Source organism: Rhipicephalus sanguineus, chromosome 2 (assembly GCF_013339695.2).
Source record: "Rhipicephalus sanguineus isolate Rsan-2018 chromosome 2, BIME_Rsan_1.4, whole genome shotgun sequence".
Taxonomy (NCBI): Eukaryota; Metazoa; Arthropoda; class Arachnida; order Ixodida; family Ixodidae; genus Rhipicephalus; species Rhipicephalus sanguineus.
In genome coordinates, this window is record NC_051177.1 from 76,503,111 (window position 1) to 76,530,999 (window position 27,889).

Here is a 27,889-nt window from a genome sequence, read left to right on the forward strand (position 1 = left end):
TCGGCATACAGCGACTTCCCGCCGCCCGCCGACAGCCCCAATTTCATGCATCATTCCGGCATGCTGGAATACCTCACGTAAGCACGACATGCTTCCGTTGCCGAGCCGCTTTATGGAGTTCTAACCGAGTACGTAGAATGAACGCGTTTTCACGGCGTGCCGTTTTCAGCAGTGGCGTAGTGGCGACGCGAAAAAATTGACAGTCCATTTTGGTAACGCTTAGGAGAGCGCAGGTGAAAGGGCATGCTTTCACGAGACGCTCATAAAGTTACTTCGATCTTTTCAGTCGAATGCATCGTCAAAGGGCGCCTAAACAGCCGCTGGAAATGCAAAGAACGAGCGCATTATTCTCTCCCGGGGTTTGTCCGCCGCTGTTGTACAGTGGTTACGATGCTCGGCTGAGGACTCGAAGGTCGCAGGTTCGATCCCGGCCGTGGCGGTCGCATTCCGATGGAGGCGGAATGCTAGAGGCCTGCGTACAGTGCGATGTCAGTGCACGTTAAAGAACACCAGATGGTAAATATTTCCGGAGCCTGCACTACGGCGTGCCTCATAAAAGTCATACTCATATCATAATTTTCGCACGTAAAACCCTACATATTATCTCCCGGCGTTTAACGTCTTTTCGGCGCACTTCGAGACGCCAGCGGTCTGTTCAAGTGACGTCATGAGGAAGCAAGCTCTTGATTGGTCCATATACGAGGGCAGGCCCGTAGCCAGGGATTTTTTTCGAGGGGGATGGGGGCACTTTCTGCAAACTTTGACTTTTTGAGGAAAACGCCTATTTTCATTATTATTTTTGGTAAAAGCACATAATTCACCAAAATTTCGGGGGGGGGGGGGGGCTGCCCCCACCCCTGGCTACAAACCTGTGCGAGGGATCAGTTGTAAATTGTCTCCTACCCTGCTTTGCCATGCAGTCGCACGTCCGTTCTGCCTTGTCTCGCACGAATATCGGGCGCGATCAAGCGATTTCCCTTCGTTTTGTGCGTTTTCGACTGCGCAAGCGGTGATAACAGCGTGCAGCCGAAAAGCGCGAAATCTTGATAGGCTCAACGCTTAGTGCTGACATTGTCCACGTGTTTTATGAAGAAATATGTGACGAGGAGGAGATAGCGCCTGTAGGAAGGGCAGTGAAGGCGAGTAAGAAACCACTCTCTGGTATTTAAATTCAGAGTGGTTTAGGAGCCCTTTAAGACATTAGACTGGAAACGTCATAGATAACTTTTGCAGCCATTCGCTTCTGGTCGTGGTTTCACAGACACGAAACGGCGTAGTACGGCCGATTTCTGTGGCCCTACGCTCTCCTTTGCTTTTCTGTTATCGCTTTTGTATAATCGCGGCTGTGGAGAACACCGCGGCACATTTTTGGAACGAAAACTGATTTTGTCTCGTGTTCTCGCTCTTTCCTCCTTCCATTCGCTCGCCAGCGACCTTGGGTCATCCCACGCAGCTATCTGTCGCCATCCGCTTGAACTGTTTGCAGAACCGTGGCCCCGTCGCTGAGCGAGCGTCGTATTTCCTAACTGCCCACGTCTCCGTGTGAACTTCAGTTCAAGACTTCACGGCGCCAGTATGAAGTGCGGTGTGTCTCTGTGGAACGGTCTTCGGAGTGACAAGCGCACCACACTCAAAGGCTACATGTCATTCGCGAAGTCAATTTTGAATCCGTTATGTGCTGAAAGTTGGAGACGTTGTGGCGTAAAATAAGTACTCCGTTGGCGTATTGATCCCTCTAGCTACGCAATGCGGTGTACACAAGTGAAGGCCGCCATAGTGACAGCTGCGTGCGTATTACACAAAGCAGTTAGGAAAGCTTCAGAGCGTAAATGTTCACTCTATAGTGTATTTTTACAGTGCCCCTGAGGAAAGAGCATTTGTTTAAATGCATCATACAGGAGCAATTCCGACGTCTAAACGTCAAGAGCGACGCCTTTTCTCGTTTATTTTTCTTTTGTTCTTTTGGTATTGTTGACCCTAGAGACTGCATAACTTGGCTCACACTCAGATGTGTCCGGGGCGCAACCCGTCTTTGTGTAAGATCAGTGCATTATGTAATAGAACTATTGTTTGCTGAGTACGTACAAAAATTATTCGATATTGAGCAATTATAGTACTGGGAGTGAAATTTGTACTCGGAACTTGTCCGCTTATCGTCATATTGGAAGAAAACCATAGTTTAACAAAAGTTATGTGTGAAATTGGACGGCTTCTGAAACTGCGGATATATGCAAGAATTGCGCGTGTGACGCGCAATTCTGGCATGTAAACAAACCAGTGAATTCGTGCGTGAAGTCTAATAAGGATCGCTTCGACGATCTATGTATGCATCCTTCTAAGTCCGGTGGGCGACCCGGCTGACGGCCGGTTGCTCTGAGGTGGTAAAGTCGCTCTTGCTCTTGGCTGATAAGCTGAATTATTTGTTTCTTTTTCATCACTCATGAATCTAAGTCAAACGCGCCTGTCCACGCATTTCTAACTACAGGCAATACAGCAAGAACTTCGACCTGAACTCTCACATCCGTTTCAACCATGTCGTGGAGTCCATGAGAACATCAGCCGGCGAAGCCGACACGAGTTGCGGTGATGGCAGTGAGCATCGCTGGACAGTGTCCGGCCGGGACACGACCACGGGACAGAGCTTCACGTTGCACGCGGACGCCGTGGTAGTGTGCAGCGGACACCACGCGGTGCCCAAGTGGCCCGATTTGCCAGGCCTCCGAGACGCGTTCCGCGGTCGAGTCGTGCATGCGCGCGAATACCGGAGGGCGTCCATGTTCGAGGACCGGCGCGTGCTGGTGCTGGGCATGGGTAACTCTGGAGGGGACATCGCCGTCGAACTGAGCTACGTCTGTCCGCAGGTAAGAATGCGTGCGCACTCGTAGCAGTTATTACAATATGCGATAAACGCTTCTTCTTGAAAACGAAAATAAAACCAATGAGGAAGCCCATATGCGCCATAACCACAATTTAACATCGTAATTGAAATCTTGTATACAGCAAAAATACTTGCATTACACCTTGAGCGTGTAATCAGCGAGGGTGTGAGTGAAAGCCTTTAAAGGGCCCCTAAACCATTCCGAGTTCCAAGACGAGAGAGTGTTTTTTTTTCTCGCCTTCACTATCCTTACAACATGCGCTATGTTCTCCGCGTCACTTATTTCTTCATAAAACACGTGGACAATGTCAGCACTAAGCGTTCAGCCTATCACGATTTCGCGCTTTGCGGCTACACGCTGTCATCTCCGCTTGCGCAGTCGAAAACGCACGAAACGAAGGGAAATCGCTTGATCGCGCCCGATATTCGTGCGAGACAAGGCAGAACGGACGTGCGACTGCATGGCAAAGCAGGGTAGGAGACAATTTACAACTGGTATCCTTCGTATATGAACCAATCGATAGCTTATTTTCTCATGACGTGACGCGAACAGACTGCTGGCGTCACGAATTGTGCCGAAATGACGGGAAACGCCAGGAAAGAATAGCGCGCATGTTATTTGTATTTTCAGAGGTTCTTTAAGGGCCCTTTAATATCGTAATTGAAATCCTGTATGCAGCAAAAAATGCTCACGTTGCACTCTGAGCTTTTAATCGTCGAGAGTGGAAGTGAACGCTTTTAAGCTTTTGACACTTCGCGACATCGGAAGTTGTTAAAGGGACACTAAAGGCAAATATTGTCGACGTTGATTGTTGAAATAGCGGTACGGCAACCTCGTAATGCTACTTTTATGCCAAGGAAGTGCTTATTTTGAAATAAAATCACGTTTTAGCGGTCCGCATCGCGTTAGCGCACTTCAAATCACCCGCCTGAAAGCGGTCTTTCTCGCGTCACTGTTGCCGTGCCCAACGTTGCCCGCCTTTACTGCGCGGCGGCGTGCACTGGCAGTGTGCACTATTCGGACATTCGGCAACATCACATGCATGCGGTATTTTGTCGAACTTTCTGTCAGAGCAACTTTCACGAGCGTGCGAAACACACGCGGCAGTATACGCGATACCAAAGCTACCACTGAGACGCGACCGCATGAGCGAAGCAGGGCGCCGGGCGAAGCGCAGTTCGGCGAAAACGGAACTTTTGAACCACGCGCACCGTACCCCATGGCAACGCCAAAGAGGTTCTCTTTTCCGTGAATCAAACAGAAACGAACAAGCAGCATTTTATTACGTATCTTGATGCACGAAAGGTTGTTTTTTATTGCAGCTAGTTTGATTACTAGTGATTAATTGTATTCAGACTCTCCCACGTCATCGGGATCACTTCCAAAATGTCCCACTCGTGGCGCTCATCGTGTGATACATTTAGCTTAATTTCTCGGTAAGTAGGGCACTGCTGTAGATAATACTGCCGTTTTAGACGTTGTCATACATTGAGCTTTCACTCTGACATAAATTGTTATTTGCCTTTAGTGTCCCTTTAACGCCAACCTCAAAACTTGCTTTTGGGTCATCGTAGTGTGACGTCATGAGGATCCGCGTCACATCACAAACATCGAATGGACTGAACGGAAAAAAGAGTATGAACGAAACTGAACGCTTTTCGTTGGTTCTCGTGTGTTTGTTTCCGCGCAAACACGATCAGCAGAGGACTCGTCTATCTGTCTTTGTTAGAGAAATTAGAGTGAGGCGCTTACTCTAAAGTTGTATACGGTGTACTCGAAACGCGAGCGCACACTCAAGGGGGCACACGTGAACGCAGGTATACATGAGCACCAGGCGGGGGACGTGGGTGGCCCCTCGTCTGGCACCCGGTGGCCTTCCCATGGACGTGACCATGTGCACCCGGGCGCTGAACACGGCTCGCTCGCTTCTGCCGTTCGACATCGGGGCTCGCACCTTCGAGAGGGTCCTCAACAGCCACTTCGACCACAAGATGTACGGCCTCAAACCGGCGCACCACGCCATCAATCAGCAGCCTTTCGTCAACGACGTCCTCCCTTCCCGGATACTCACGGGAACGGTGCAGGTGAAGCACCATACCTTCACAGGGTGTTTTTAGTACGCCTTTAATTGTCCTATCTATTTAAACTGTGTCTTACAGTTCGATCATTATCTTGCTCGTAAAAAGAAATATAGCTGGGTCTGGTACATAAATGAAAAACTGTTTTTTTTTAGCTCAAAACACGCTCACTAAAAATTTAGGGCGATCTTATACAGCGCTTGATGCAGAGCAGCCAACTGTAATGCACGTCTTGTACGTGCAAAGCGGCATACAAGTGTCACCGCCCGTAGCACGGTGTTAGAAGTATTATAGGTGGACCGACGGCGCCTCCGGAAGCGGCGAACTTCTGTCCGCGGTTTGTGGCGTCTTGTTCACAGGCCCCTAGATGGCGCTACACTACTGGTGGCTCAAGAGCGGTATCAGGCGTGGTCGCTTCGGAGCCGCGACCGCCCCTCGAAATGGATAAAAAAACTGCGTTCGCGCTATAACGAGCGCAAAAAATAAATAAATAAATTATAACTTCGAATAAATCGAAATTTGGACGATACAGCCGCTACCTGTTGAAATTCAACATATGCTTTCCTCATTCGGACAATTAAAGATATGACAGTGACGTCACGCTGAAATATGACAAAAATTAGTTCTATTTGTAGAAGTATAGTTTAGATAGTTAGAAAAAATACCGCATTAGCCGTAGTATTACAACAGAAAATGCACAGTGTCTTTGCTGTCGCGAACATTCGAAGTAATTTGCGGTCGTTGATCGCGGATAAAAAAATGTGTCACGAATACGACTGTTTAGCTGGTCGTGCATAAAATACTGAATTTTAGCGAATGCCAGCAGCTAAGTTTGAGGCACCGACGAAGGATATGAAAAAGCATCCTGGTTTGGCACTGCGAGAAGGGGACACATTATGAATGGTGGATATATGTTTCCGATTCTTCTCTGTTGCCAACTGAGGAATATATTTTACTGTTTATATCTCGCATAGTCACCCGAAGACAGCGTTACTACTTCGTCTTTCAAGGAACACGTCGATCACGGTGTGCGGAGTCTTTACGAGCGTAGCCAGTCAACCGCGATGGTACACCGGTTACGGTACTCGGCTGCTGACCGAAGTTCCCTAGTTCGATCCCAGCCACGGCGGTCGCATTTTGATGGAGGCGGCATGCTAGAGACCCGTGTACTCTACGATGTCAGTGCATGTTAAAGAACACCACATTGCCGAAATTTGTGGAGCTCTGCTACGGCGTGCCTCATAATCATAACGTGGTTTCAGCACGTAAAACCCCAGATATTCTCATTGTTAACAAGCGTAGCTTTCGCATGGAGAGAGAAAGACTGCACACGCACGTAGGTGTTAAAAAAACACTGGCCAACTCACGGCGTGGATGAACTCAAGACGATGAACTCAAAACGAACTCAATACTTCGTCGGCACGGCGTCATTAGCCAGGGCCGCCTTTCGTGATGTGCTCACACAAACGTGCCCTTTGTACACTGCTTCCCACGTCTTCGTTATGTACCTCGGCTCGAAGTGCTTCTCGCACACGTAATCAGTCGACTGCAGCACGCGGTCCTTGCGAGGAATCGCATGGCGCCAAACATTCAGGCGTTCCGCATCTCGGGGTGCAGAAAAATCGACTTTTCAGTGCAGGTCTTGTACACAGAGTTGCACCGCGGCACAAAACACTTTTTGCCCATTTCACGGCTTTCTCACTCGAATAGCATGACCTGCCATCGCACAAAAAGAATTAAACGAGGAAGCAATGTGGCGACAACTGCTTCGTCACCGTGGCTTTGTCGGGAGAGAGGCCGGCGCGCGCCGCTGTGAGCCTCTTGACTGCTCCTGCCATCTCGCGGCGTGACGGCGCGGAGGAACCGAAGTTCGACGCAGCGAGCGCATGGCGCCGGTGCTGCGTCGTTCCACCTGTACTTCTAACACCGTGGCCCGTAGAATGTGCCTGATGGGTGCAATGTGAACGCCGTAACAACTCTTTCAAGCTGAGCAATGGAATGACTTTCATTGTGATGAATAAAAGCGGGCGAAATTCATTTCATCTTACTTTTCTACATATTTCTTTCTCAGCGTATATGATAGAACACCCTGCATTCTTATAGTTACGAAAACCGACAGGACTGGACTAATGAACTATAAGTGCGGAGAACATAAGTGCGGAGTCCGGGGCTGTCGTCTCATGTTGTCGCTTGGCGTTACGCTCAAGGTACCAAAGTAATTCAAAATGTGGCACTACAGGTGAGGTCAATATCAAAATAGGTCAAGAGAGGGAGCCACTGCATCACAAGTGAAGGTTACCTTTCCCGACATGGACACCAAGCAGGCTGCACGTTTGAAACGCCGGGGCGCGCTTTCCCGTTGACGCCAGCGTCACCGAAGAGCTAATTCACCGAAGCGATAGCGAAACGCCAGCGCCGGTAGTTAGACACAGATATACGCAAGAGGGAAAGGGAGGCGAAACGCCAGCGCATGCGGGGCAACCTTCAGCCAGCTTCGGAAGACTCATAGGCAAGCCGAGCGCCAACAAAGACAGTTCAAAAACCGCAGCTTCGACTCGGACAAACAAGCCAAGCGGCAACAGAGGCAGGGGAATCCGCAGCTCCGCTCTGCAGTTTGTACAGTTTTCACGGGGTGGAACTGGCGTTAATTTTTGTATGTGATGTTTGAGATAAGCACTTATTGCACCACTGTCATCACCCTCCACCACATTTACGTTCAGCTTTGCTAGAAGCTTGCAATTCGCAGGCTCAGGTTGATATCCTTGCCTTTATATAAATGAATATATCACTTTCTTTTCTCCTCACTAGATTAGCCTCTTACATGAATTTCATTATTTGTATTGATTTAGAAGCTATCGGTCGACCGTTTATTCTGAAGGTCTGTCAACGCATGAAATGATGCCAAATAACAAATGATTGAACCTATAGCCTCCTGACAATAGTTTCATACGTACAGATTCGAGGCAATGTCTCGCGGCTGGGTCCGGACTACGCAGAGTTCCGCGATGGCTCACGCGTTGTGATCGACGACGTCATCGTTGCGACGGGTTACTCCAAGCACTACCCGTTCCTGCCGCCAGAGGTGGCTCCCTACGTGCGCGAAGACCGCGTCGAGCTCTACAAGTTCATCTTTCCCGTGGAGGACCCGAGCGTCGCCTTTGTGGGACTGGTGGAGCCCATCGGCGGGTTCTGGCCGGTGGCCGAGATGCAAGCACGCTACGTGGCTCGTGTGCTGTCCGGCAAGCTGCCACTACCGGACGTCGAGAGGCAGAGGAAAGAGGCGGCACGCAGGGCGTCCGCTTTAGCCATCGACAGCGCCCGCTACGCCGCGCAGGTGCGTGCGCAGCAAATCGCCTAAGACGACTCGGAGGCGAAAGTACTCGTCTTCTTTTTCTTCTCAGTTGATGTACTGATCCGATGTGCGTGGGGAGAGAGAGAGAGAGCAAGTAGAACTATTGAGCTTCATTTTGGAATCTCATTACTCGTAAACTTTCATGCCGATACAGTAACGTTGGGCAACATCATATACCCCCAGCGACCTCAGTCAACAACACAAATACTTGGAGATAGTTCTAGTTTTTTACTCGTTGGTCCTAAATGCGCTAACTTTCCTGTTCTAAAAATTTACAAAAAAAAAGCCACCAAATAGCGTCAATAACCGAATAGACAGTCCAGCTCTCGACGAAACCTTGTTAGACATGGATATTACAGGGTCTAAATAAAGCAAGCACTCGCCTAATGTCGCACGCTTGTTGAACCTTAGGCGGGTGCTTGTGTTGCTTTGACCATAGTCAAAAGCATCCTTCCCGCATGCCGTGTTCTGACCACCTGCCCACCGCAGGTCCACTGGATCGCGTACATGGACGAGCTGGCGAGCATACTCGGTGTAAAGCCCAACCTGAGTCGTCTGGCGATCACAGACCCGGTGCTTTACAAGCGATGCGTATTCGGGCCCTGCCTACCATACCAGTTCCGGCTCGAGGGACCCCATTCGTGGGATGGTGCTCGCGAGGCCATACTCGATTTCCCCAAGCGTGTCGCCTCCGTTCTGACTCCGCTCACGGCGCCAGAGGGGACACGTCTGCGCAGAGCCACCGCTGGAGCCATCGACATAGCGGCCACCTGCACAGTCATGATCCTTATAGCTTACGTCCTTTCGCTAGCCATCTGAAAGGACGTAACCTGGCATGTGTGTTTTCGTTGACTAATGCGAGAGGAGGATTCTGATACAACGGCGGGCAGATATTGCGTTGCATATGCGTTGGCAGCCATTTGCCCGCCAGAGTGGTACCTGTTGAACGTAAAAGGCGGCATCGAAAAACCAACGACAAGATGGACGTGGCGATCGCGCATAGAGACGTAAGAATGGCAGACTGGGCTTGTTTGTTTAACATATTTGAAGTTTTAAGGCGCGAATAAGACACGGACGAAGAATAGGAACACACACACGGAGCGCCCGTGCGCTCCGTGTGTGTGTCTTATTCGCGCCTTAAAACTTCGCATAGAGACCTACAGGAGGTCTCGGTGACGCCCAACGGGGAGGTTGCTTTTTCCTTTACCGGTGCTGCTTTTCTCCCGTCGTTTGACAGGGTCCCGTTGATCCATCTGCTATAGACGGACTACCAGACAGGCCGCAGACATATATAATAATAATTGTTGGGGTTTAGCGTCCTAAAACCACGACATGATTATGAGAGACGCCGTAGTGGAGGGCTCCGGAAATTGTGACCACGTGGGGTTCTTTAACGTGCACCTAAATCTAAGCACACGGGCCTCTAGCATCTTCGCCTCCATCGAAAATGCGGCCGCCGCGGCCGGGATTCGATCCCGCATCCTGCGAGTCAGCAGTCGAGCACCTTAACCACTAGACCACCGTGGTGGGTAAGCCGCAGACAGCAGTGCCATATTAATTTGCGCCAAGGTGGCGAAGATTTGTAATAGACGGAAATTTGACAGTTTCGGAAGTGGCGGCTGTCCCTTTCAACCACCGCATTGCAGGCATGTTGAGGCAAAACCATGAGCGAAATAGCCCTGCATGATACAACTTCCTTGATCTGGAGTGGGGGCCGGGCAGGCAGGCAGATATGGTCGAGTGTAATTTCGTGCTCTGTATGCCATGGCGGAAAAAATATCGAAGGGGCACGTACCCGGTGTGCCAAGCCCTGGATACGCCATTGACGGCACACGATGCGGATATTGTTCCCACCTGCAACTCCATTTGCCCACGCAGTGCACGCATCCTGGATGTCACGTACGAACCTCTACGAGGAGAGACTGTCCACTTTTACTGCTCGGTGATAAATAAGCGCCACTGCCAGCTTGCTGTCTTGCCTTGATTCATTACGGGCGCTTATAGGCAGAGTTCTGTTCTCCAAAACAAATAAAATATGAAAGTGGAAAGAAGGGGGGGGGGGGGGAGGCGAATAAACTGACTCTTACGACTGACTGTAGCGACGCTATTACACGACAGTGGCAAGCAACTTGCACTCAGTTGTTTTAATAGAAAGTTGCGCTAAGACAAAATGACAAAGAAACATACCATAACACTATGCCACTGCTAAGATATCGTCTCATGGCTCCTGCTGAGCTACTGTTTCGTCTGCATTCTCCGCGGAATTTTCGCAAGGTAGGTGCATTACAGAGAGTGCATCCTGCGCATACCAACAGTAAAATATTTGTCCGGTCATATGTTGATACACAGGATTCCTTAACTTTTTTTCTTTTATTGTTGCCGAAAGACAACTCCCGGGTGGGATGTAGGTCACGAAGCACCTGCAACATAATTCTAGACTTATTTTCGCAGGCCACGTCGAATACGCTTACGGGTAAAAATTTGCAACAGCGAAACTTTTAGTGGGATTTACAGCGTTGAAGAACCTTATATGCACGTTGTCTGATTGTGGAATAGCGGGAGGAAAGAATAAGCACACAGGAACACAGGCTATAGAGATGATACAGGCGCTCTGCAGCCTGTGTCCCCGTGTTTTTTGCGCCATGCCACAATGAATTCATACCAGCTAGCTCAGCTTTCCTAACTACTGCAGTATGTTTTCTCACTCTTGTGGAAAAGTGCAGGTAACTAAACTTAAATGATAGGGTAACTGAAATTAAAGGATAGGAACGGGTTGGGAGGAAGGGGGGGGGGGGTACTTTTAAGAATTCACACGTGAACAGTTTCTCATAGTGCGGTCTAAACGAGATCTATATGCACGAACATTTATAACTAGCGTGTAATGCCTCGCTTTTAGGTTTCCAGAACGCTTAGAAAGTCTCGTCGTCGTTCTGGAAGAAACGAAGTGGCAACAACTCTTTATCTGCTTGGCACGGGACACATGTTATAAGCGGTGAGCACTGAAGTTTTGAAGCGTGTAGGAGAACTATGAGACTTCAAATTGTGCCCTGAATGCTCTTTACTGGTTGCATTTGTGAGTTATGCAAAGCGCGCAGTATACGCTTGCGTGTTAACCTTGGTGAACTGAACGAGTAACCTCACTTAAGTTTGGTTGCAACTTGACCGACATGCCTGCAAAGTACAAATGATCATAAACTGAATCGTGCACGTATACGCATAGGCGTGCGCAGGGGGGGGGGGGGGGTGCAAGGGTGCGAGAAGGGGGGGCGCAAAGTCAGCCCTATACATTGTAGGGGGGGGCTAGAAGAGGGGCGCAAAGGCAGCCGCATACATTGACAGAATAGGGAGGGGGGCGCTGCGACGAACTTTCGCCCCCCCTGAAGGGGAACCCTGCGCACGCTTATGCGTATACGTACACGAGATAATCATCGTAATCAGTCTGACAGGGCCCCAGGCAGGACAAAGGCCTCTCCCATGTTCCGCCAATCAACTCGGCCCTGTGCTGGCTGCTGCCAGGTTATACACACGAACTTCTTAATGGCACCTGCCCACCTAACTTTCTGTCCCCCCCCCCTCGCGCGTTTCCCTTCTCTTAGAATCCAGTCAGTTACTCTCATTGACCATTATCTTTCCTACGCGCTACATGCCCTGACCATGCAGATTTCTTCTTGATTTCGGCTGAGTTGTCCTTACACCCTGCTCTCTGAAAGAGTGACCCACATCACTTTTGATGTCATAACACAATAAGATAATGAGTTTTCTAATGCAACTACTAGATAAAAAATAAAAAAAGAACAGTAAATACAGATTTAATTCCGTAAGGGCGCAGAAACCTTATCTGTATGGGTGAGTTCGTGAACCGAGCTACTGAAAAAGGTTTAATCGCAAATGTGTACGTTCTTCACTAAGTAGGTCGAGCGGAAGATCCGAGAAATGTAGACCGGCGGCTACAGTAAACAAAATGGCTCATTGAGCGTTAATTACCGGAATCGGAGGAAATGATACAATGATAATCTTGTGCAACCGCTAGTTTACGCCATAGAGGCCAGACAGCCCTCCCGCATTCATAATGATGCGGATCTCAAGGTCGTCTGTGCCCAATTAACTGTATACGAATACATATTATTTTAAACATACCACAAATGCAAAATAAAGCCTTGGCTGAGCTACACGGGCAACAACATTCCAAGAGATATTAGGTGCACGCGATTGCGGTTGAGGCTGCAAAGTCTTTTTTTGTATGGTCGTACAAGGCACCTTGACCATTTACCACAAATCTGTGATCAGTTTTACCGAACACACAGAGTTCAAGATCAGCAAAAATCCATGATTGTGCAAAAAAAAAAAAAACAATAGAGGACACTGTTTCTGAATATGAGGTTCGGAATTTCTTAGGACGCATAAACTCCAGTAGATCCTTTTTTTCTGTTATTACCTGGCTAGTTGATCCTTTGTTAATGCAGGGCACGTTGCAATAATCGCGACTCCAAGCCACACAACCGGTCTCTCGAAGTGGGCCACCGCTGCCGAGCAGGCTGCATACGAGCCCCGTTCTAAAACACTGCGGCCAGCTGTGCTTGTGGTGTAGCGGTTATCACATCCGCCTAACACGCGGAAGGTCCCAGGTTCGATCCCTGGCAAGCACAGGGCTTCTCTTTTTTTCCCAGTTTCTTACTACTTTATTAAACAAAGACTCGTTCACAGAAGCTGCATGCAGCTGTGCTTGTGGTGTAGTGGTTATCACATCCGCCTAACACGCGGAAGGTCCCAGGTTCGATCCCTGGTAGGCACAAGGCTTTTCTTTTATTTCCCCGTTTCTTACTACTTTATTAAGCAAAGACTCGTTCACGTAAGCTGTATGCAGCTGTGCTTGTGGTGTAGGATTCCACTTCCGGCCACCGTAGCGTGCGGTTGTGTGATTCATGGGCTCCCAACGAGCAGGTACAGCGGCCCCCCAAAGCCGCGGAAACAGGTCAACGGATATGCCTTGCCAGGACTACCAAATTGTTTTGCCGACCCTGCCCACAGGTACGACCACCACGAACACTTTGTTTCTACACGCAGACCTAAAAGCCAGGCCTTATAGGGTGGAGCACTTCAGAGATGCGCTCGCGCATATTTCGCTACTATCGGAAGTGGTCGCGCTAGGTGCTTATCAAATGAACCATGTGTGGGCGGTGACTTTTTGCGACGACGAAGCGAAGAAGAAAATGCTGGCAGCAGGAAATTTCACTGTGAAAGACCGACGCTGCATTGTTGTTGACCCCTGCAACTAGGCAATACGACTCAAGCTGTACTGGTTGTTGCACGGCGTCCCCGATGAAGACGTGCGAACAGCATTGTCTCCGTTTGGGAAAGTCGTTGAGGTCGCCAGAGATAAGTGGCGCGTACAAGGCTGCAACGAGAAGAGTTCCACAACGCGGTCGGTAACCCTCCAGCTCAAAGCAGGCATGAGTATTGAAGACTTACCGCACCAACTTCGAGTGGCTGAAGACTTAGCTCTCGTCCATGTACCTGGCAGAGCACCGCTCTGTCTCCGGTGTCACGGCACCGGCCACATACGACGAGACTGTCGTGTACCGCGCTGTGGCCATTGTCGCCGCTACGGCCACGATGAATCCACCTGCGTGCGATCCTATGCCTCGGTCACTGGACCGCCCCAAAACCAAGACACTTCGGAACACATTATGGACCTAAATGACGCCAAGGAAGCTGCACGAGATCCCGTACCAGAAGACGGCGTCAACACCAAGCCACCGGAAACGCAAGAAAAGAGCAAAGACATCGTGAATAATAAGGAACCCGACCCGATGAAACTCAAGACAGACAAAAAGGCCGATAGTGTAAGTGACCTCAATGTAGCCCCGCCTTCAACAACGACCTGCGACGCCAAGGAAGCTGTCGACGTTGAAATGGCAACAGCTGCGAGCACATCGGCGAAACGGTCACGCGACACGGGCGAAGACGACGTTGGAAACACCAAAGAAATGGGCATCGACGAGCCTCCAGCGAAAACGTTTCCTCTTCGGCGAGGAAGCCTGAAGTTCAAGCCGACAATACCGCCTGACCGGAAACCACCGCCAGCAAATCCCTTGCCTTAGCAGGGGAATTACTGTTTGTGTGACACAAACTCAAACACCCCGATCACTGATCGGGCACCTTTTCGTAACAAGATGGCTCGAAACACAAGAGAAACCGTGTATTACAGTCCAGCAAAACCCACGCCTCGTTTAGGTGCACTGCCATACTGACCCACAATGTGAGTAGTATGTATACCATTACCAATATACTATGGCTAACAAACTTAATACTCCCTTGCGTATAGCAACAATAAATGTCCGCGGTCTGTCAACGCGCAGGAAACAGTACCAACTGAACCGCCTTCTAACCGAAAATAATCTAGACCTAGTGGCAGTACAAGAAACAAAAATTGAAAGTCAAGAACAAACTGATAAAATGGTCGAAACGTTCAGGTCTACATTTAATATATGTGTGTCTCATGCGGTTGCTGCGTCTGGAGGCTGTTTGATATTATACCGGCATTCAATCGAAATTGTTGAAGAAGTTGTTACCACGTGTGAAAGTGGAAGACTAGTTGTGCTTGATTTTACGTTTTGCGATAGGCTGTGGCGCGCAATATGTGTTTACGCACCAAACAGAGAACAAGAAAGGAAGAATTTTTTTGAAAGTGTACAATTATATGTAAAGTGTAACCGCAATGTTGTTCTGTTGGGAGATTTTAATTGTGTGTGCAGACCAGAAGACAGAAGCAAAAGGTTGCTGTCCAGAGATAAAAGTGCGATATACTTAAATGAGACAGCATACGAATGTGACCTAGAAGACGTAGGAAGTGTGCTTACGCCTAGAAACAACATGAAGTACACCCATTTCCAAGGAGACTGCCACGCAAGACTAGACCGTATCTATGTACCAGTTGAATTTCTGCCGCTTTGTACCAACTATCTCGTACAGTGCGTCAGTTTTAGCGATCATTGTCTAGTAGCGGTTACTATCGGTGAAAAGGAAAAAGCGTGTCGCTTTAACTGGCACACATGGAAGCTTAACGATAAGCTGTTAGAAGATGAACCTTTCCTTCAAAAACTAAAAGAACAGATCGATAACTTACTGAACGATGATTCAGATAACTTTTCGTCCTTATGGGAAATGTTTAAATCTGACGTCAAACTCATGGCAATAGACCGAGCGTGCACAATGCGCAGAAAAGAAAAAGAAAAAGAAAGACAGCTTCACGATACACTACAATTCCTACTTACCACTGAAAGTTCTAAACCGGGCCTGTTCGAAAAGCAAATAAAAGAAACTAAAAGCAAGCTAGAAGCAGTAGACATTGAAAGATATCGAGATATTGAAAGAAAGACTCGTTCACAGAGTTTTCTAATGCAACTACTAGATAAAAAATAAAAAAAGAACAGTAAATACAGATTTAATTCCGTAAGGGCGCAGAAACCTTATCTGTATGGGTGAGTTCGTGAACCGAGCTACTGAAAAAGGTTTAATCGCAAATGTGTACGTTCTTCACTAAGTAGGTCGAGCGGAAGATCCGAGAAATGTAGACCGGCGGCTACAGTAAACAAAATGGCTCATTAAGCGTTAATTACCGGAATCGGAGGACATGATACAATGATAATCTTGTGCAACCGCTAGTTTACGCCATAGAGGCCAGACAGCCCTCCCGCATTCATAATGATGCGGATCTCAAGGTCGTCTGTGCCCAATTAACTGTATACGAATACATATTATTTTAAACATACCACAAATGCAAAATAAAGCCTTGGCTGAGCTACACGGGCAACAACATTCCAAGAGATATTAGGTGCACGCGATTGCGGTTGAGGCTGCAAAGTCTTTTTTTGTATGGTCGTACAAGGCACCTTGACCATTTACCACAAATCTGTGATCAGTTTTACCGAACACACAGAGTTCAAGATCAGCAAAAATCCATGATTGTGCAAAAAAAAAAAAACAATAGAGGACACTTTCTGAATATGAGGTTCGGAATTTCTTAGGACGCATAAACTCCAGTAGATCCTTTTTTTTCTGTTATTACCTGGCTAGTTGATCCTTTGTTAATGCAGGGCACGTTGCAATAATCGCGACTCCAAGCCACACAACCGGTCTCTCGAAGTGGGCCACCGCTGCCGAGCAGGCTGCATACGAGCCCCGTTCTAAAACACTGCGGCCAGCTGTGCTTGTGGTGTAGTGGTTATCACATCCGCCTAACACGCGGAAGGTCCCAGGTTCGATCCCTGGCAGGCACAAGGCTTCTCTTTTTTTCCCCGTTTCTTACTACTTTATTAAACAAAGACTCGTTCACAGAAGCTGCATGCAGCTGTGCTTGTGGTGTAGTGGTTATCACATCCGCCTAACACGCGGAAGGTCCCAGGTTCGATCCCTGGCAAGCACAAGGCTTCTCTTTTTTTTCCCCGTTTCTTACTACTTTATTAAACAAAGACTCGTTCACAGAAGCTGCATGCAGCTGTGCTTGTGGTGTAGTGGTTATCACATCCGCCTAACACGCGGAAGGTCCCAGGTTCGATCCCTGGCAGGCACAAGGCTTCTCTTTTTTTCCCCGTTTCTTACTACTTTATTAAACAAAGACTCGTTCACAGAAGCTGCATGCAGCTGTGCTTGTGGTGTAGTGGTTATCACATCCGCCTAACACGCGGAAGGTCCCAGGTTCGATCCCTGGCAAGCACAAGGCTTCTCTTTTTTTCCCCGTTTCTTACTACTTTATTAAACAAAGACTCGTTCACAGAAGCTGCATGCAGCTGTGCTTGTGGTGTAGTGGTTATCACATCCGCCTAACACGCGGAAGGTCCCAGGTTCGATCCCTGGCAGGCACAAGGCTTCTCTTTTTTTCCCCGTTTCTTACTACTTTATTAAACAAAGACTCGTTCACAGAAGCTGCATGCAGCTGTGCTTGTGGTGTAGTGGTTATCACATCCGCCTAACACGCGGAAGGTCCCAGGTTCGATCCCTGGCAAGCACAAGGCTTCTCTTTTTTTTCCCCGTTTCTTACTACTTTATTAAACAAAGACTCGTTCACAGAAGCTGCATGCAGCTGTGCTTGTGGTGGGGATTCTACTTCCGGACACTGTCGTGAACGGTTGGGGAATGCTACGCTCCTCTGGGGCGGTATCAGCGGCCATGCCTAGCCGCGGTGACCGGAACGCTGCCTTCGGAAACCAGGAATATGAAGTTATTTTGCCTCCGCTTCCAACCGGTCGCATCGTTTTGAATACTGTTTTCCTTCATGCTGATGTTCGAGGACGGCCATACCGAGTGGAAGACATACGTGACGCACTTGAATATTTGGGCATGTTGCCTGACGTTGAAGCGTTAGGCGCATACCAAATGAACCACGTGTGGGCGGTGACGCTGAAGAACAACGAGGCGAAGAAGAAACTGCTTTCGGCATCTCAAGTGTCAGTGAAGGAGCGGCGTTGCCTCGTGATGGATCCGAACAACCAGGATATACGACTAAAGCTACACTGGGTCCTTCATCATGTCGACGACGAAGACGTACGGACGGCGTTTGCACCGTACGGCAAAGTCACGGAAGTGTCAAGGGAGCGATGGCGCACAGAAGGTCTATCCGAGAAAGGTTCAACGACGCGGCTTATAAGTCTGCAGCTCAAAGCAGGTTACACGAAAGAAGACATCCCGCATCAGCTGCGTGTAGCAGGTGAGCTGACCTTAGTAGTTGTTGCTGGAAGAGCTCCCCTCTGCTTACGATGTAAACGAACAGGTCATATCAGACGTGAATGTAGAGTGCCGCGGTGCACATCGTGTAAGCGCTTTGGCCATGCTGAGGAAGAGTGCGTAAAAACTTATGCGAAGGTTGCGGGGCCCTCTGCATGGGATGATAAAACAGAACATCAGATGGACGAATCAGAAGCCGAGGAAGTTGCAGCTAGTAAAACGAGGGAACTTCAGCCTGTTGACACGTTTCCTTCGTTTCTACCAGCCAGTAGCGACAAACCGGAAGAACCTGTAAGCGTGCCCGCTAAACAACGCACTCCACACTCTGAGAAGTCAACGGCAACGCCCACCAAACCGATGGAAAATACTGTGAACTGTCAGCAAACACCAGTAGAAAACCCGAGCGTCAACTTGACGACATGATGGACACGAAGACTACCCCGTGGAAGAGAGCACGTGAGGAAACAGAAGCTGAGAACAAGACCCCGGTTGAGACCAATACCGGCGAACCGCCTACAAAGACGGCCCAAGTCCGCCGCATGTCCTTGAAGCCGAAGCCCAACATACCACCGGATCGCCACACCTCGGGAGGCCCATAGCCTCCTGGTCCAACTAGTTGCCAGTACTATGGCCGGCGAACTACACGCAAGAACTGAGCGAGGCCGAGCGGAAGGGTTTGAACCCCAATGCCTTGTCCGCAAGGAGCCTGTGGTGTGTTCGCCCGTGACAGCCTCAAGGGCCAGCTATCGATATAGTACTGTTCGCTGTCCGTTACAGAGCAAGGTGAGCGCCATGCGGTCTGGTCTTTATCCCCTATAAATGACGCTAACACTTAACACGCCCCTTTGTATCGGCACACTAAACGTGCGTGGCTTATCTTCAAAACGCAGACAATACCAAGTAAAGAGATTGTTGTTGGACAATAATCTTGATATCTTAGCGATTCAAGAACGAAAGTGGAAAGCCAGGCTCAGACGGACCGCATGGTGGAACCCTTTATCGCACGGTATTACGTATGCGTGTGTCACGCGGTAGGATCTTCTGGGGGGTGTGCCTTGTTACTCCGCAACTCCCTTCGCATAGTGGTAGAAACTGTGATTGTGTGTAAAACGGGGCGGGTAGTTGTGTGTGATTTTTCATACTGTGATTTGAAGTGGAGAGCTATTTGCTTGTACGCGCCGAATAGAGAAGCAGAGCGCTTAGCTTTCTTCGAAAGCGTTGTACCGTACTTAAATTGTGAACGAATCATTCTACTTTTAGGTGACTTCAACTGTGTGTGTGCCGCTGCTGATAGAATACAAAACGAACCTGTACGAGACCGTAGTAGCACTAAACTAAGTGCGATAGTTCAAGATTATAACTTAGAAGATATTGGAGACATTCTAGCTAAAGGAAGCCGACCAAAGTTCACACATTTCCAACGTGCAAGTCAAGCACGCCTAGATAGAGTGTATGTGTCTGCAAATGTGGTGCCGCTGTGCCAAGATTACTGCGTAAAGCATGTGTCTTTTAGTGACCATAGCTTGGTAATGTTTTCCTTAGGAGCAAAACACAAAACCCATCGTTTAATTGGACACTTTGGAAATTTAATGATAAACTGCTACAGGACGATGGTTTTGTGAGCAAAGCAGAAAGAAACATTGAAACGCTACTATCTAAAACAGACCGCTTTATCGCTGAATGGGAAGTCTTCAAACAAGAGACTAAAATGTGTGCCATCGAAAGAGCATGCGCAATGCGCCGAAACGAGAGAAAAGAGGAGAATGCTCTTCGAGACAATTAGATTATTTGCTGAATGCAGAAAATGCACAATCGGAAGCATTAAGTAACGAAATTAAAAGTGTAAAAAGTAAACTAGAGGCAATAGATGTTGAGAGGTATAGAGGAGCCATTGTTCGCGCTCGTAGTGAAAGATTCTTGTTGGGAGAAACGCCGACCAAACGTGCCCTTGCAGAGGAAAAAACTTACGCTGTCAAAAATGAAATAAGAGAGATAGAACATGAGGGTGCTATAACAAACGACAAACAAGAAATTGAACTAGCCTTCGTGCAATACTTCAAAAACCTGTTGGGGAACCAAATTAGTACTACAACAGGCTTCGAAAAAGAGTACCTTCACCTAATGCCTTCGTTAGGAAACGATGTGAAGACCCGTCTAGAAGCACCTATAACTATAAGTGAAATTGAAGACGCAATCAATGAATTAAAAGTAGGGAAATCTCCTGGCCCTGATGGCCTGTCAAGTGCATTTTATAAGACCTTTAAACCACAGCTTGCAGAAGCCCTGCATCGCGTGATAACTGAAGTGTACAAGGAAAATGTAGTGCCACCATCTTTAAATCTTCGCATATCACACTGATCCCAAAGTCTGACGATCCGGTCAAGCTCCTGTCAGTCACGTCCTACAGACCAATAAGTTTAGGAAATGTTGATTACAAAATATATATGAAAGTGCTGGCAAAAAGATTGCAAACTGTTATCACAGATTTGGTGGGCCCCCACCAAACATGTGGAATTAAGGGACGCTCAATTTTTACTAACATTCATGTGACAAGGAGTGCACTGGAATACTGTGACGATTTTTCAGAACGGCTAGCAATGTTACAACTGGATCTGGAGAAAGCGTTTGATCGCGTTTCCCATGAAATCCTTTTCAGCATACTGGAACATATCAATCTGGGGTCAGTGATAACCGATGGAGTGAAAATGTGCTACAGCTGCAGTTCAGCGAGCCTCATTGTTAACAAAAATGTTACTCAAAGTTTCAAGATTAGATGTGGAATCAGACAAGGCTGCCCCTTGTCATCGTTATTATTCGCAATTTTTCTTGAGCCCTTTTGTTTGAAAATCCTTCATAATGAGAGAATTCATGGCTTTAGGTTGTTAACAAACGAAGTCAAAGTACTGTGTTACGCCGACGATATAGCTGTTTTCTGTACCGATAAGAACAGCATAAAAGAAAGCGTGAAAGAAACACGATTATTTTGCACAGTTACAGGAAGTGTTATAAACTGGAGCAAGTGTATGGGTTTCTGGCATGGACCGTGGGAAAATACGCCAGATTACTATGCAAGCATGACATGGACTACCACACCAGTCAGATACCTAGGCGTGCCGTTGGAGCACTATCGCGATACGACGCAATACTGGAACGATGAAACCGAGCGCGTCAAGGAACAAACTGATAAATGGGGCGGGCGGGACTTTTCTGTGTTCACTCGGGCTTCAGTTTGCAACGTTTTTCTAGTTGCCAAAGTTTGGTATGTTCTTCAAGTGCTTTGTATGTCTCGCGTCAACGTGCAGAAACTGCACAGAGTCTTTGCAGTGTTCGTGTGGCGCTCAACATGGGAGAGAACTAGCCGAACAAATTTATTTAGGTCACTACGCAGTGGTGGATTGGGTTTAGTCCACTTATTTCTTAAACAAATTGTGTCCAGATTTATTTTCTTGCGTGACCAGAAGATCGACTTCCTCCGAACAGTAATACAAACGCGATTAGCTAACGCCATCCCGGAATTTGTTGTATCTAGTATTGTGAAGCAAGGGAATGTTCGCGGCTTCCTTCGCGAGGTCGTTTTGTCCTTCCAAATGCTAAGAGTGAGGTTTTCAATGGAGTACCTAAGTAATGTTCCGAAAAAGCGTCTATATAAAGACATTATAGACGTTATGTTACCAGTGCCTGTGTATCGAGCCATGTACTGTGTAGGCTCAGAGCGAAACGTTTTAAAGCGAGTTAAAAGAATGATGGTCCGCCCATCGGTTAAAACATTTTTCTTCCAACTACATACGAACACTCTACCGGTAAAACCGTGGTTGAAAGACAAAGGACTGTTCGTGCCATGGTCAATAAACTGCCTCATCTGCCGGAAGCCCGAAACAATTGAACATATTTTCCTAGATTGCTGGGATGCAGTATTCCTGTGGGATGTCTTGCAGAGAACCCTCAAAAAAGAACTCCCTGTAACGCCCTACGGCATCCGTTTTCTTCCCGTAGAAAATGAAAACGGAGTACCTTATGACATGATCATGGCTCTGACCTTACACAGCTTATGGAAAACGTGTATGGCTGTACGAAATGTCGATGTAGACGCCAAGGCCCCCCGAGAATACTTCATTGAAAGTATTGTCCAAATAAGAGATGTGTATAAGTCGCAGTCCCAACCACCAGATTGGCTACCTGTATTAGATACTTTAGTAACCTTAAAACGGTTTTAATGGTTCTGTTGGCTTCATAGTGTGGTGAATGTTATGTATGCTTGAAGATGTGGCAATAAAGAAAAAAAAAAAAAAAAAAAAAAAAAGTGCTTGTGGTGTAGTGGTTATCACATCCGCCTAACACGTGGAAGGTCCCAGGTTCGATCCCTGGCAGGCACAAGGCTTCTCTTTTTTTCCCCGTTTCTTACTACTTTATTAAACAAAGACTCGTTCACAGAAGCTGCATGCAGCTGTGCTTGTGGTGTAGTGGTTATCACATCCGCCTAACACGCGGAAGGTCCCAGGTTCGATCCCTGGCAAGCACAAGGCTTCTCTTTTTTTTCCCCGTTTCTTACTACTTTATTAAACAAAGACTCGTTCACAGAAGCTGCATGCAGCTGTGCTTGTGGTGTAGTGGTTATCACATCCGCCTAACACGCGGAAGGTCCCAGGTTCGATCCCTGGCAGGCACAAGGCTTCTCTTTTTTTCCCCGTTTCTTACTACTTTATTAAACAAAGACTCGTTCACAGAAGCTGCATGCAGCTGTGCTTGTGGTGTAGTGGTTATCACATCCGCCTAACACGCGGAAGGTCCCAGGTTCGATCCCTGGCAAGCACAAGGCTTCTCTTTTTTTCCCCCGTTTCTTACTACATTATTAAACAAAGACTCGTTCACAGAAGCTGCATGCAGCTGTGCTTGTGGTGTAGTCATTCCACTTCCGGCTTTCGAGCGAAACGGTCGCGGGATGTTTGGCTCCGACGGAGCGGGTTCAGCGGCCCGAGTGGGCCGCGGTAACAGGGTTTTTGTTCCTAGTTCTGAGGATTATCAGGTGATTCTGCCCAATCTGCCTTCCGGACGCATCGTTGCGAACACAGTTTTTATGCATGGCGATCCAAGAGCCCGGCCCTACCGCGTCGAAGATTACCGGGACACTCTGGCCAAGCTTGGTGCGCTCGCCGACGTTTTGGCGTTGGGGGCGTATCAAATGAACCACGTGTGGGCCGTGACAATGACGAGTGCTGACGCTGCTCGGAAATTGCTCTCCGCCGTCGACGTGAAGGTAAAGGATCGCCCATGTTTGCTTATCGACCCAAATAACCGCGAGGTTCGCTTGAAGCTACATTGGTTGCTGCACGGCGTGACCGATGAAGACGTGCGTGTGGCCTTGACGCCCTATGGGAAAGTATTAGAAGTGACGCGGGAGAAGTGGAGAGCGCAAGGCGTCACTGAAAAGGGCTCGACGACACGGTCTGTGGGGTTGAAGTTACATTCCGACGTCAAGGTCGATGACATTCCGCACCAGCTCAAGATTGCCGGAGAGTTGACTCTTGTTGTTGTCCCGGGCCGTGCTCCGTTGTGCCTACGGTGCAAGAGTACTGGGCACATACGTCGAGACTGCCGAGTACCCCGCTGCAATCGTTGTCGCCGCTTCGGCCACGAAGACGCGGATTGCGCAAGGACATACGCCAGCGTTACCGGACCAGCGCAGGCAAACGACGTACTGGAGCACCTCATGGACGAGGCAGACTCGGAGGAAACAGCAGGAGGGAGCCCAAACTCGGCTGTCCAAGATGGTTCGTCAAGCTCACAAGAAGATGGCCTGCGTGAAGCACCAGGTAAGCCCGAAGCCGGGCTTCCGCACGAAGGTGCACAAGGAAGGAGTGAAAAGGTTGATGCGAGCAGCACCGGCGACACCTTTTTCGGCGGAACCGTCGAGACACCCTCCGAGCCAGAACCGATGACTGTGATCGACACCGACAGTGCCAGCGCGACGGGGAAGCGTCCCCACGACGCAGGGAAAAACGAGAAGGGGCCCAGTGCGGCCGCGACGGACGAGCCACCCGCCAAAACGACTCCCGCGCGGCGGGCTCTCCTTCGGCCACGGCCGAACATTCCAACGGAGCGCAAGACGGCGGAAACGCCGCCTTTGCCACCGTGAGGACTGTACTGGGGCAAGGCGTTCAGGAAGGAAGTGCAGTTGTGAGGTAAGCGCCATGCCCCTGGGTTTTTCACAGCCTTAAAATGATGCAAATAGAAAGTTCAATCCGTGTGGCCACCCTAAATGTGCGTGGCCTTGCCTCAAGGAGAAAGCAATGCCAACTGTACCGACTAGTAAGCGACCTCGATCTTGACATTCTGGCAGTGCAGGAGACTAAAGTCGATGGCGACGAGGAAACTGGGGGCATGGTGCGCCAATTCTTGTCGCGGTACTCTGCTATAGTTAGCCATGCCGTAGGGACTTCTTCCGGCTGTGTGCTCTTCGTCCGACAGAGTCTGCATGCTAAAATAGAGGCCGTAACGTCATGTCCGTCTGGTCGGCTCATTGTGTGTGATCTCTTGTTTTCATCTTTGGAATGGCGTGTAATTTGTTTGTACGCACCGACTGTTGCCGATGAAAGACGCGTATTCTTTGAACAGCTAAAACAGTATACTCAGTGTAACCGGCTCCTTATCATTATTGGGGACTTCAACTGCGTTCTTTCAGCCAATGACAAAACTAGCGCTCGACAGTACAAAGATGCAAGTACCGTTGTACTAAGCGATATAATAAGTGACCATGGCTTGGAGGATGTGGCTGAATGTCTCGGTGGTGGGAGGACTAAGCAGTACACCCACTTTCAGGCAGCCAGCCACGCCCGACTAGATAGGGCGTACGTGAGTCTTGATTTGGTGCCATTTTGCAAGGAATACCGTGTTAGCGCCGTTTCATTTAGTGATCACTGCTTGGTGAGCTTTCTAGTAGCTAGCACGAAAGAAAGGAAAAGGGGCTTCGAGTGGCAACTATGGAAATTGAATTCGAACCTGCTGAGCGATGAAAAGTTTATGGCGGAAGTAATGACGGAAGTTGAAGAAATGAAAGTTGTGGGTAAGAAGACGTTCAGAGAAAAATGGGAGAACTTCAAGCAGGCGGTCAAAATGAAGGCTTTGGAGCGCTCGAGTGTTATAAGCAGAGAAAAAGGGGCAGAAGAAAAGCAGATGCGCAGAAACCTGCAAAAATTGATCAGCGAAGAATGTAGGATGCCCGGCATGTTTATTGACGATATTCGCGCATTGAAACGCAAAATAGAACAGTTCGATATCGAAAGGTACCGTGGTGCTATGGTGCGGGCAAGGGCCGAGAGACTGATAATGGGAGAAGCACCGTCAAAAAGGGCGTTGGGCTCAGAAAGGTGGCACGCGCGACGTAATCAGATAACAGAAATTGAACACGATGGTAAAGTCAGCGATGCAGCAGACGATATCGAGCGCGCTTTCTTTGAGCACTTCAACAGCTTATTCGCCGCCTGCTCAGTCGACGTCGACCGTTTTAAGAAAGAGTTTTTAACGCTGATGCCAAAGCTAGACAACAATACGAAAGAAATATTGGAGGAACCCATTTCAGAAGAGGAAGTAAAAAGTGCTATTGAAAGTATGCATCCGGGGAAGTCCCCTGGCCCTGATGGTCTGACTTCCGCGTTTTATAAATGTGTCAATTTAGCAATATCACCAGTCCTAACCGACGTATACAATGAGGCATTCGAGCTGAAAGTATTACCCCCGTCCTTTTCATCCTCCCACACTGTTCTTATACCGAAATCGGAAGACCCTGTTGCATTGCGCAGAGTAACTTCTTACCGCCCAATCTGCCTCACTAATGGAGATTATAAGATATTTATGAAAATCCTAGCTAAGAGGTTGCAAACAGTCATTACGGAGCTCGTGGGGCCGCACCAGACGTGTGGCATTAAAGGCCGAACTATCTTCACTAATATACACGCAGCACGGAGTATCCTCGAATGCTGCGACGCTATTGGAGCACGAGTGGCAATGCTCCAAATCGACCTGGAGAAAGCTTTCGACAGGGTGCCTCATGAAATTCTTCTGTGCATTTTAGAACATGTGAACTTAGGTAAAATAATTAGAGAGGGAGTTGCCATGGCGTACCGAGACTGCTCAACGCGGCTGATCGTTAACAAGGCGGTGGGGCAGCGCATCCCAGTCAAGCGTTCGGTCCGTCAAGGTTGCCCTCTCTCGCCACTGTTGTTCTGTCTGTACATAGAGTCTTTTTGTTTGAATGTCATAGAGAATGACTGTGTTCGCGGGTTTAAGCTGCATGAGGTTGAAGTCCGGCTGTTGGCTTATGCGGACGATATTGCCATCTTTTGCGCTGATTCAGACAGCATAACACAAGCTGTCAAATGTGTTAAAAGCTTCTGTGCTGCGAGCGGCAGCGCGGTAAACTGGGGCAAATGCCTGGGCTTTTGGCACGGTGACTGGCCAGAAACCCCAGACAGTTTTGCCAGCATGAGTTTTGTTACGACACCGGTGAAATACTTGGGTGCCCCCCTCGAGTGCTACAAAGACAGCGATTCGCACTGGAGGAGCGAAGTGGATAAACTGCGGGACAGAGTAAATAAGTGGAATGGCTGGAATTGGTCTATGTTTTCTAAAGCCACAATTTGCAACATCTTCTTAATGAGTAAATTTTGGTATACCCTACGAGTCTTGCATTGTTCGAGGGTAAACATCCAAAGATTTCACCGTGTGTTCGCAGTGTTCGTGTGGGCTTCGTCTTGGGAAAGATCAAGTCGAACCAATTTATTTCTTCGAGTGCGAAATGGAGGACTGGGCTTGTCGCATTTGTTTTTGAGACAGGTAGTCAGTCGGTTTTATTTCTTTCGGGACGTTAGCAACCCATTCCTTCGCACTGTCTGTCAACTTCGCCTGGGGCAACACTTGCCCAACATGGTTGTCTCAACCGGCAGTGTGCCCGGTGGTGTTTATGGTTTTCTTCGCGAAGTTGTGCTTTCCTGTAGGCTTTTGTCAGCGCGGTTTTCACTTGAGTACTTGAGTGAAGTCAAGCGTAAAAAACTGTACAAGGACCTATGTGATGTGTTTCTACCAGTGCCTTTATATCGGTCCCTTTACAATGTAGGCCATGGGCACACTGTACTAAAGCGCGTCAAGGCGATGCTGATACCGCCAGGTGTGAAGAATTTCTTTTTTTAAATTACACACCGGTACGCTGACTGTAAAATCATGGATGGCTGAAAAGGGGTTTTATGTTCCTTGGGGCACGCATTGCATAATATGCAGGAAGGATGAGACAATTGAGCATGTATTCCTGGACTGTTGGGATGCTGTCTTTCTTTGGGATGTGCTCCAGCGCACAATCAAAAAAGATTTTCCCCTTGACGCACATGGGATCCGCTATTTGCCAATACAAAGTGACGACGGTACCCCATTCGACCTGATAATGCTTATGGCTCTTCATAGCATCTGGAAATCCAGAATGGCAGTCAGTCACGTTGATGTAGATGCACGATCGCCTACGCAGTACTTCAAAGAAAGCATAAGGAATTTTGTGGAGGAACAAAAGTTGCAGGAATTTACTCCAGAGTGGTTGGCACGCGTCGAATTATTATCGACGATTACAACATTTTAACGCATGTGCGGCCACAACATTTGAGCGGTCGTTTTTAACGATGTTTATGATTGTTTTGTGTAAATATCTGTAAATATGTATATTGTTTATGTGGGCCAAAGACAGGCAATAAAGAAAAAAAAAGTGCTTGTGGTGTAGCGGTTATCACATCCGCCTAACACGCGGAAGGTCCCAGGTTCGATCCCTGGCAGGCACAAGGCTTCTCTTTTTTTCCCTGTTTCTTACTACTTTATTAAGC

At 48.3% G+C, this 27,889-nt stretch overlaps 3 protein-coding genes, 13 non-coding genes and 1 pseudogene across 16 annotated transcripts in view; all 17 read left to right on the forward strand.

Moving 5' to 3' along the window:
- The window catches only part of LOC119383205 (flavin-containing monooxygenase 5), a 10,193-nt gene extending 873 nt beyond the window's left edge, over positions 1–9,320 (forward strand). The window contains exons 2-6 of the mRNA XM_037651244.2: positions 1–77; positions 2,486–2,861; positions 4,697–4,963; positions 7,914–8,291; positions 8,799–9,320. Of these exons, the coding sequence (XP_037507172.2) occupies positions 1–77; positions 2,486–2,861; positions 4,697–4,963; positions 7,914–8,291; positions 8,799–9,128 (1,428 nt within the window). The 3' untranslated portion in view covers positions 9,129–9,320. The remainder of the gene's footprint in view (positions 78–2,485; positions 2,862–4,696; positions 4,964–7,913; positions 8,292–8,798) is intronic.
- Positions 9,321–12,882: 3,562 nt separating this feature from the next.
- On the forward strand, positions 12,883–12,955 carry Trnav-aac (transfer RNA valine (anticodon AAC)). The gene has a single exon. It is a non-coding gene; the product is annotated as a tRNA-Val (tRNA).
- Positions 12,956–13,028: 73 nt separating this feature from the next.
- Positions 13,029–13,101, forward strand: Trnav-aac (transfer RNA valine (anticodon AAC)). Its single transcript has one exon. It is a non-coding gene; the product is annotated as a tRNA-Val (tRNA).
- A 96-nt stretch (positions 13,102–13,197) lies between these two features.
- On the forward strand, positions 13,198–14,410 carry LOC125757354 (uncharacterized; annotated as a pseudogene).
- A 2,105-nt stretch (positions 14,411–16,515) lies between these two features.
- Trnav-aac (transfer RNA valine (anticodon AAC)) lies at positions 16,516–16,588 on the forward strand. The gene has a single exon. It is a non-coding gene; the product is annotated as a tRNA-Val (tRNA).
- A 73-nt stretch (positions 16,589–16,661) lies between these two features.
- Positions 16,662–16,734, forward strand: Trnav-aac (transfer RNA valine (anticodon AAC)). The gene has a single exon. It is a non-coding gene; the product is annotated as a tRNA-Val (tRNA).
- A 74-nt stretch (positions 16,735–16,808) lies between these two features.
- Positions 16,809–16,881, forward strand: Trnav-aac (transfer RNA valine (anticodon AAC)). The gene has a single exon. It is a non-coding gene; the product is annotated as a tRNA-Val (tRNA).
- A 73-nt stretch (positions 16,882–16,954) lies between these two features.
- Trnav-aac (transfer RNA valine (anticodon AAC)) lies at positions 16,955–17,027 on the forward strand. The gene has a single exon. It is a non-coding gene; the product is annotated as a tRNA-Val (tRNA).
- Positions 17,028–17,100: 73 nt separating this feature from the next.
- On the forward strand, positions 17,101–17,173 carry Trnav-aac (transfer RNA valine (anticodon AAC)). The gene has a single exon. It is a non-coding gene; the product is annotated as a tRNA-Val (tRNA).
- A 73-nt stretch (positions 17,174–17,246) lies between these two features.
- Positions 17,247–17,319, forward strand: Trnav-aac (transfer RNA valine (anticodon AAC)). The gene has a single exon. It is a non-coding gene; the product is annotated as a tRNA-Val (tRNA).
- A 125-nt stretch (positions 17,320–17,444) lies between these two features.
- Positions 17,445–18,949, forward strand: LOC119381681 (uncharacterized). Its single transcript, XM_037649454.2, has one exon. The coding sequence runs from the start codon at positions 17,445–17,447 to the stop codon at positions 18,453–18,455; it is 1,011 nt and encodes a 336-aa protein (XP_037505382.1). The 3' UTR covers positions 18,456–18,949.
- A 2,069-nt stretch (positions 18,950–21,018) lies between these two features.
- On the forward strand, positions 21,019–22,306 carry LOC119381683 (uncharacterized). The gene has a single exon (XM_037649455.2). It carries the CDS (start codon positions 21,056–21,058, stop codon positions 22,244–22,246), a length of 1,191 nt encoding a protein of 396 aa, XP_037505383.2. The 5' UTR covers positions 21,019–21,055; the 3' UTR covers positions 22,247–22,306.
- A 26-nt stretch (positions 22,307–22,332) lies between these two features.
- Trnav-aac (transfer RNA valine (anticodon AAC)) lies at positions 22,333–22,405 on the forward strand. Its single transcript has one exon. It is a non-coding gene; the product is annotated as a tRNA-Val (tRNA).
- Positions 22,406–22,478: 73 nt separating this feature from the next.
- On the forward strand, positions 22,479–22,551 carry Trnav-aac (transfer RNA valine (anticodon AAC)). Its single transcript has one exon. It is a non-coding gene; the product is annotated as a tRNA-Val (tRNA).
- Positions 22,552–22,625: 74 nt separating this feature from the next.
- Positions 22,626–22,698, forward strand: Trnav-aac (transfer RNA valine (anticodon AAC)). Its single transcript has one exon. It is a non-coding gene; the product is annotated as a tRNA-Val (tRNA).
- A 73-nt stretch (positions 22,699–22,771) lies between these two features.
- Positions 22,772–22,844, forward strand: Trnav-aac (transfer RNA valine (anticodon AAC)). Its single transcript has one exon. It is a non-coding gene; the product is annotated as a tRNA-Val (tRNA).
- A 4,930-nt stretch (positions 22,845–27,774) lies between these two features.
- Positions 27,775–27,847, forward strand: Trnav-aac (transfer RNA valine (anticodon AAC)). The gene has a single exon. It is a non-coding gene; the product is annotated as a tRNA-Val (tRNA).
- Positions 27,848–27,889: the final 42 nt, after the last annotated feature.

Coding starts and splice junctions, on each gene's coding strand:
- LOC119381681 (XM_037649454.2), top strand. CDS start 17,445: ATGCTACGCTCCTCTGGGGCGGTATCAGCGGCCATGCCTAGCCGCGGT.
- LOC119381683 (XM_037649455.2), top strand. CDS start 21,056: ATGGGTTTCTGGCATGGACCGTGGGAAAATACGCCAGATTACTATGCA.